General features: G+C 37.3%; 1 protein-coding gene across 1 annotated transcript in view; it reads right to left on the reverse strand.

Moving 5' to 3' along the window:
- The window catches only part of utrn (utrophin), a gene marked incomplete in the record, with an annotated part of 237,438 nt that overhangs the window by 30,747 nt on the left and 197,378 nt on the right, over positions 1 to 9,313 (reverse strand). Inside the window, 1 exon segment of the mRNA XM_014011589.1 lies at positions 5,074 to 5,210. Coding sequence (XP_013867043.1) covers positions 5,074 to 5,210 — 137 coding nt within the window.

The raw sequence follows: 9,313 nt of genomic DNA on the forward strand, positions 1-9,313 counted from the left end.
TCAGGCTTTTATGTCGTGCCTCCAGGTGACTGATACTCACATCACATGGCTATCGTTGACACCTAATTAACACTTATTGTTAACAGGGGGTGGAGTGATACTGGCAATTACTGAGATGCATCAGGACATAAAAACTCTTAAGTCTTGGCAGAACAGAGTTGCTTTCAGTCGGATTTGTCTGAAATATATTCGGACATGGTTTTCACCTCAGCATGGAAGGAAAGTTAGAGAAATAACTAGGGTGATCTAAAGTTCACAACCATAAGAAATAGATAAAAACGTCCCTTTCATTAAATAAACTAATCCTAATTCTGACTAAATTAGAATGATAAATTCAAGCACAGTCCAAGAATAAAATATATAAGAAATATTTGTGTAATAACAAACTTCCATTCAGGTTTTAAATCTGTTCAGAGGGACAAGAAAGTGGTTGTTTAAATCACACTCCAGCAGTGGGATCTGGGTTTGCTGCTCCTTGTGGGTTACTTTGGACAGCGCGGAACTGCTGACTGAGGAAAACCTGAACAAACTGCCAAAAGAGCCGATGTCTTTTGTCATCACTCTGTGGATTTGTCAAAACGCCCGGCGTGTGGTTTACTGTTCTCCTGGTTTTCCTTCCTCTAACTGCCCTGAAAGCTTTCTGAAAATCAATTTGGTCCATCGTGCTGTAGTGGTCACTTTGTTACAGTTAGCACTTATTTTATTTCCTGCYTTCCTCGTTCCGCATTTTCCTTCCAGGTGCCAGTGAAAACCAGCTGCAAATGCTGCCAGTTTAGGAGAAAGCTGGAAACGGTAGAAACATCTGTAACTAAATGAGTGTGTTCTTACATACACATCACTGTCCATCTACTATACATGTTTGTGTCTGAACAAAAATATTTTAGGGGTTATTTGAAGCATATCCATTTAATCTGATTCTGAAAACTGGGAGTGTTAAAGCCGCTTTGGTCAAATTTTTAAAATAACGTTCTGTCATCTGTTTGCATTCAAAGTTGAGAATGACTCTGAGCTACAACCACACAAAAGTTTAGCTCAATATCTGTAAAAATCAACAAACTTTTAGCCACTTTTGTGTTTGCCAATCAAGTTGACTCCAAAATTTAATCAGGAAGAAGCACATCCAATGGTCACTTTCTGTGAGTTTCAATAAAATCATCAAGGTTCAGGGATATTTTGCTAACCAACGCAGACACACAAATAAAGTCTACTATAACCTGCCTTTCAAGGCCGCAGCACATAATCAAAACGTTGTAAAACAAACCCACAAGTTTTATTTMATCAAAAATCGTCTGTCCTTTTCTTGGACTAAAGGAATCAGATAATAAATTAAATACAAATTCAAACATTTTTTTGTAAAATCTTTAAAAGAGTAAATGTACAAAGGGAGATTGGGGCGCCTGGAAATAATAAATAAATTCTGACTTTAATTTCAGAATTCTGACTTTTTTTCTCAGAAAAAGTCAAAAGAAAAAGATAGGTGGTGACAAATCCAGGAAAAAATAAAATAAAATCCTATCTGGTGTGACGTGAAGCAGAAACAGAAGTGGGAGGTGGGAGTAGGTGGTGTTTTGCTCTCTGTCAAGAAGAAAAACAAGAGTAGGAGGAATAAAAAGAAATTATGTTAGAAAATGAGAGGAGATAGGCCACAGATTAGTTTGTTAGAGAGGGCAATCATTCAGTAAGTATGTCAATTTTCTTTTTTGATGCAACGCCAATATAAAGATTTTAGGTTTTAAGAGTCTGACCATGAATTAGAAAGGTTTGGAGGAAAATAAAGCCTTTCGATTGTTTAAAAGTGAAAACCAAAAGCCTAAATTAATGAATATGTTTGTGCTGAAAAAAGTCATTAATAATGTCATATTTGTGCAGAAAATTTTAACAGTTACCTTAAAAGTATTTGTTTTCATAAATATGTTAGGAAAACACATTTTAGTGAAGTGTTGGTGTTTTTTTATTATTAAAAAACAAAAGCTGCCAAGCTGGGACAATAAGAGACAATAAGAAAACTTCCTAACACTCATTTGTTGGATAGAAATCCCATAAGCAGCACAAATTCTTCAAAATAACTTCCTCTGTGTCCAGAAGCCTTTAGAGACACACAAATCGCTCGCAGTTCAGAGGAGAGCCCYGATGCAGCACGAGAGGCTGGAAAATGGCCGTTAACYGGCRGTAAATTTTCTCCAACACTCCCTTCCACACTACTATATTTTGACAAGATCTTGCGCGCTGATTTTTCTACCCTTCAGAGACATTTATCAGGAAGGCAGCTCTGCGGGAGCCATTTTTCAGAGTGGAGTGGAGGYGAGAGCGGGGAGAGGTGGRAGGTGAGGAGGAGGATGGATRAGGAAGGTAAAAATCAAAGCGGCAGTGAAGTACAGCTGAGCAGCGATGGTGTGTGCAACTTCAAGTCGGGCCAAAAGCTTTCGGAAATGAACCGGTGAGTCACTGAGAGCGCCGAGTTGGGGGTGTGTTTTAAACCAATACAAAATTACAAATTAAAAAAAATAAGAACTACAGGGTTCAAGAACACTATCATCACAGACTAGCATTTGCAGAAATCTGCAGCTTAGATGTAATCTTTGGGAAAATGAGGAGCTCTGTCGGGGCTTCTGTGTGATACAAGTCAAGCTGAACCATTTTACAGAAGGATTTACAACTGGCATTTATAGTGATTGAAAGTTGAATGGATGTGGGCGCTGCTGCAGACGGGATTTCTGTCTAACTTCTCCCTGAGTTTGGTATTTGTCCCATTGGACTGGAGAAACTGTACAACCAGTCTTATAGCAACTTCAAAGTCAGTTCATAAGTAGCCTTTTATTTACAACTATAAGAGATGACATATTGATTTTTATGTTTGGTGTAARCATGAGGGTCTATAGAATGGCAGGAGTGAGTTTGACCATTTACTGTAGCAGTGGTGACGCTAAGCAGAACAGGCAAGAGTCTGGATTTAGCATTACTGTACATTTTGGCAAAAGAGTGAACAATAAGGGCTGTTTATGTAAAATTTTAGAAACTAAAAATGATTATGTGAATCAAAATATTATTAATATATTAGAGTGGATTTAAGCTAAAAACGTATATAAACATGTCAGAACGCTGTTTGTGCTGTGGATGTACCAATAGAAGAGAAACATAAAACGTTTCATTTCACAAGTTAGAAGATTTGATCCTGTTTACATCAAAGTGGATGTTGGGTTGGGTACMAAAACTGGGTTCCAGTATGGCACCGGAGCAAACATCAAAGGTAGTACACAGACCGAAACACAATTCTRACTTCGGTACCTCAAAGAAAGATSTTAATTTGCACCCTCTGGTGTTCACTGCTAACAGTGACAGCCTCRGCACACAATTTCCACGGACCCTCTTGTACACGGTTCGACTCTGCTTGGTCTCAGTCCTATGCGTCTCTCCAAGCGCGCTCCACAGCCGCACTGTCTTAGAACCTCCTCTCCGGTGGTTCGGGCAGAAGCGAGTACAGCGTGCTTATGATTTTAACGTCAGCAGAATTCTGTCTGTGGATTAACTCTTGGATTGACTGACAGCAAATTTCCTCCTGGAGATAGCTGCTTTTGTTTAGGAATACGAGCGTGCGGCTCGATACGACGATATGGTGAAATAAAACTGCCTTTTTCTGTAGCATATATTGTTATACAGCGTAGCACTGCAGTGAACATTTTCTAAGTGTCGACTGGTAAATATTTACTATAATTATTTATGACAGGTAAGAAATAATCGTTGATGTCATAATTTTTCAACTAACTAAAAAAAATCTGAGTTATTGACTGACTTCAGGTCTGGTTTAGATCATTATTTTAAATTGTATATTTTCCTTGTATGTATCTAGATGTTTTACATAACTTTTGAATGAAATTAATAGATAACAATTAYATTCATTATACAAACATCCTACAAATTTTTTTGACAGATCCAGATGAGTTTACTGTTAATCTAATTGTTGCTAAGGCAAATGTGAGCTGTCGCCATTTTTGCTCCTCATCACAGACATTAACAGTGGATAGGAAATGCACAGGGCTCATGCTAGTGTTATTTAACTCTATGGGTGTTAGTTATATCTGTATTCACCTGATTTTTATTGTCATTACTGTTTTATTTTTATTAGTAAAATATATTGGTTTTTAGTTTACTTCTTATTTAAATTAAATGTAAAACAGTCAGTGGACCAAAACAATGGAGTATTTGTCTGCAGAAATAAAATAGAGCACTGTACAGCAGTCAATGAAAAGGAGCATCATAATCTGAATGTGTACCTTTTTCCCTCATCACCTTCTAACTGAAACATGACTGAAAAGAAAGATCCAGATRTTTATACAGTAAGTGGGGTTTTGCAGACAGGTTATGAACGTTCCCTAGCTGCGTTTCCAATGACCATGAAAATGCGCAAATTAGAATTTCRAAAATAAATTTGCTCAATGGAARCACGTCAATTTCGAAAAAGCTTCCTTTTTTCGACAAAAGGTTTTTGTGCTAGGAAGAGTTGGTTTTTTGGCCGTATCGAAATTGGTGTGTTTCGCAAAACTGCAATGGAAACACTTTTTTCGCATCACGGGAGTCACGTAATCAACAATTGGCTGTTTCTACTGGCTAAAAAGACGACGACGAAGAAAACAACAGGAAGTAGAAGTAGTACTGAAATCATCAAAGTTGTAAAAGAAAGTAGTAAACTCACCAACTACAATTTCCCAAAAACGCTGCATACGCAGCCACTCCCAAGTATAAGGAGCCATGATAGCCTCGATAAGATGCCGACGTCTCCTCTGATGGCCGATGATGAGCGCTAGTGTCGTGGTAGCAACATGCTATGTGTTTACATGCATTGCCGCCATGTTTTTAATGACTTATCATGAGAAAAAACGTATTCACGCGTGACTTTAATAGCATTTCTTACTTAATGAAAACACCGCAATTGCGAAACTGTGTTTTATCGACATTAACAGAATATCGACAAAGTTTTGCGCACATTTGCTATGGAAACGCAGCTATTGTCTGATGACAGATATAAAAAAAACATTGCAACTTTTTTTTGACTGGAGTTGTTGTGATGATACTTACGTTTCCATGTTGTCACCCTCTAAAACAGTCTGAACAGGCAGGTAGCCAAGTCGTTGGTGTTTGGCGAAATACTTCTTCGACCTGAATTTGTTCTTCAGCACTTTGGTGAAATCTCTCACRTCTTCACCTGATGTCGTCTATAAGAGAGCAAAACAAAGAGAGAGAAGACAAACATTAGAAAGGACGGTGTTTATATTCTTGCTTATTGTTTTGTGTATGGAGTTTATCCGTTCCCTCGCTCTGTCGTCTGGGTGTAATCAGGATAATCGTTTATGTGGAAGAAAATGTGTTAGCTAATTAGCCTTATTTGCAGAAACTCTTTCAGTCATTCAGGCAAACAAATTATCATAAGAGTCGGACWAGGAGGAGAGAAAATCCAAGGCAATTTATTCAACCACTGCTAACACACACACAAACACACAATCCCAACAGCTGACAGACATGTGTAACAGGCTTACTGACTAATCCACACCATTTGAATTGGTAGCTTGAGTAAATCACCAGCAACTAAAGAACAGCAGCGCTAAAGAAGTGTGTTTTCCAATAAGTCCCTCTCTACGGACATGCCATTTTCTATTTTTCTTTTATTTAACTTTATTTGCCTTTATTAGATACATGCATCACTAAGTCCTAGCTGGTGGTAAACAAACGGGGGCTGTTATATGAACATTTATATTCATTCCACAAATTGACACTAAACACACCGGCCCTAGAATTTAAAATGAAACAAATAACCTCTTATTAAAAGAAAAAAAAACATTCCCATTATTTGGAATGTCAATTGGACGCACCAAATTTTCACTCCAATAAAATTTACAACCAAATAAAGAAGTAATTTGTCGATAAAACAAACAGTTAGATGAATATGAGAAGAATAATCTTGTAGAATAGCTGCTCTGAGTCGAACAGAAGTGACTGTCAAACACTGAAATCAAGTTTTTTTTACTTATTGTCGACGTGGTAAATTTAAAGACATGAAACTGAAACAAATCAGTTTGAACAAAGGAAAAATGTATTCATTCTGGAGAAAACAGTAAAAATATCACAACTGTGACAAATAAAGGACTCAAATTCCATCATGTTTATTCAGTTTTGATTTGATTTTCTACTGGTAAAAGTGAAAAAATAAAGTTTTTTTTCTTCCAGTTTCATGAAATTTACATCAAACAAGCAAGATTTATTTTCTTTGGTTCTACTCCAGGACTGCACACAGAATATTTTGGAGCAGCTGAGGAACAAAGGAACTCTGTTTAGTTCCAGTCTTTCCTTCATCCTCACATCTTCAGCAGTTTATGCTCAGAAGGTTGTGGACGGAGTCTCGCTCCTCGGAGCAGAGACGGTGATAAGTTTTCGCTGTTTGCTGGCAGGCGTGAAGCTTAACGTTATGTCTGTTTGCTTCAAATATACGTTTAATCTGTGCAACTCCGCTCTCTTTTTTCCCCTCTCTCTTCCGGTGTCCATCACGCTGTCAGAAATATCTCCTTTGCACCAGAAAGAACAGATTTCTGCTGTACTGATCAGCGTCCGTTTAGCAGAATATGACATGATAGTGTTTATCAGCCTGGTTCTGCCAGTCTGTTTCACTCAGCTGCGTTAACAGTTTAGTTCAGATCTAACCTTTATTTGCTTCTGAAAGTGTAGCTGTTATTTGTAGATAGTTGCACTACATGAACTTTAAAGAAAAAGAATTAAAATAGCTTTTTTGCAGATTAAGACTGCCAATATATAATTATATTTCGTCTTTAATTTAACACCAGACGATAAAATCGTAGTAAAATCTACTTTGAGTTAACCCTGACAAAAAAGAGCAATTGAGGCTAAGTTTCAAATATTTTCTGATGTTCTTATTAATGTTCTTTTCAGTGTAGTGAACGATCTCTAAACACTCAAATTAACGATATAATCTGTTTTAAAGGATTAATTTATAAGTTAAAGATAAGGGTGTGTGACCCAGCTAAATCTTTTTTTTCTTGGCAAAAAGCTTTAACTCATGAAGAAATGATTACTGCTCTTTAAACTTTCCCTACAAAGTCAATATTGATCTCATTTGTAAAAATGAACAGAGATAAGCAAAGCTGAGAAAAGACCATTTTCTTCTACTTTTATCTGTTTCCACAAACTCTTCACTCCATGAAGTATTAAAGGTAAAATATTGCCATCTGGCAGAAATTATAAAAAGACCCAAGAGTCGCACAAGTATTTTACCATTTATGTAAATTTAAATCACGTCTGGTCTGTTGGGAGTGTGATCCTGAAAATAAGTTGAAAAGCTGAAGAAGACTGGAAGTCGGACGTGACGACAAGCTGCAGGTGTGTGTCAGCTTGGATTAATTACAGCAGGGAGTGAGATCCGTTTATACACTTCCAATAAAGACACGAGTTGAGTGAATTTTCTATGGGGAAAAATAAATAAGCAAACTTCACACATGAACAGTGGTTTAGACTAAAATAACTAAAGGGTTGTTGTTTTACTGCATCTTAAGAAACAATGTGCAGCTACTTGGTACACCAGTCTTATATTAACTTAGCACAAAACATATGAAATTTGTGCTTGATTAATTATTTCTTAGTTGCAACAATGCTCCTCAGCATAAATCATATACAGCCTGGTTATTTCCTCTTAATTGAAGCCACACTCAGGGAAATGTATTTGTAATTAAAGTATAGTGGCACCGAAAATACAACTTACCAAATCTCACTTTATTCTGTTATTGACTCTGTTCTTTAGGGTTCAGGTACTCCAGGTGCTGACAATCAGGAGCCTGACTGCAGCATGAGGAGGAGGAGCTAGGACTTTTTAACTGTGTATGGTTCTTCCACATGGTAATGAGTTGATAAATCAGACAGCTGATTTCCTTAAATTTAGGATAATGGCGGTCGGACGATACTTACATGAGAAGCAGATCCTTTAAAGTTCTGAAAATCAGCCGCTGTCCCCTTTTGCTTTGCTGTGAGAGAGGGCTATTGTCCAATTAATACAAGTTTGCATTGTTTCAAGGGTGTTGTTCAATGTTTTTCAATAAAATAAGATTGGAACATTGAAGGTGTATTGTGACCTTATAACACCTGACAGCAGCAGCTATAACAAAAAATAATCAGCATCGGCCAAAATCCTAATCGTCATTTTTTTGTTTTCATGGGAACATACTGAGCTGTTCGCAAATTATTTTGTCAAATAACCTAAAATATATTGTTAGAAAATTCCAGTGAGAGAGAAAGCCTTTATAACTTTTTTTTATTATAAAAAGATATGTGGAAAATATTTTAATAGGAACACACAATCAACATTTTCAATTTAATCTAGACTGTGAATGGAGTAAAGAAGCTTTTTTAAAATTCTGACTAAGAAATTGGAACCAAAACATTTAAATTGGCAGGCCAACTGTGTACAGCTGCACCTGATGCACCTTTAATGTTACATATTGTGTTATCTTCAAATAGTTTTCACCTTATTTGGAAAATAAAACGTCAATATTTGAGTGGGAGAAAAAAGTCCAACTGGTGCACCATAGAGAAAGGATGACCTTGTCCACATGTGTTTGCTTTAAAAAGACAATACTCCGATGCACAAAGAGAAGCCCAACAAGGTTTTTATATCCTCCTCCTGTTTGGCAGGAAAAACCCAAACTGGACGGCACAAAAAAAAAAAAACATTTCAACATCCTTGGAATGGACAGGAAAACTGATTTTGGGCCAACAGCTTCCTCGTTTGCCCACCATGAATCTATGCAGCGACGTTCCAAAAACGTGTTGACAACATTCCCGCAAGAATGAAAACTGTTTAAGCTGTTTTAGAGCGCAGAAGGGTTTTTGGAACACTGGATACTTTATGAGCTCACAGTCACAGTAAACAGATTTAGACTAACAGGAAGGAGCAACAGCATGTGTTGGGAGCACATTATTAACCCAAATTAAAACCAAAAATCTGCACAAATTTTCTGCAGCAATGGCTGAGACGTCTGTCACGATGCTTATTAGGAGAATTAACATTCAGGCRTTGGAAAACACTGTGCTTTATTTCAGAGATTCTTAACCCATGGGCCGCGGCCCAATTGTGGGACGTGAGCGCCACCTTGAGGGCCTCAAAAGAACAACAGTTTTTAACTTTGGGCCGCAGAGGGCCGCGGGACCGCWTTGATTTTGAATAAAGTGCAATACACTTCCTCACCACTAGTAGCAGTAGTGCGCCACTCAGATGTTTAACAACTTTTTTAATGTTTAGATGAAGAACCTTAGAAAC

This window comes from Austrofundulus limnaeus, unplaced genomic scaffold (assembly GCF_001266775.1).
Source record: "Austrofundulus limnaeus strain Quisiro unplaced genomic scaffold, Austrofundulus_limnaeus-1.0 Scaffold82, whole genome shotgun sequence".
In the NCBI taxonomy this organism is placed as follows: Eukaryota; Metazoa; Chordata; class Actinopteri; order Cyprinodontiformes; family Rivulidae; genus Austrofundulus; species Austrofundulus limnaeus.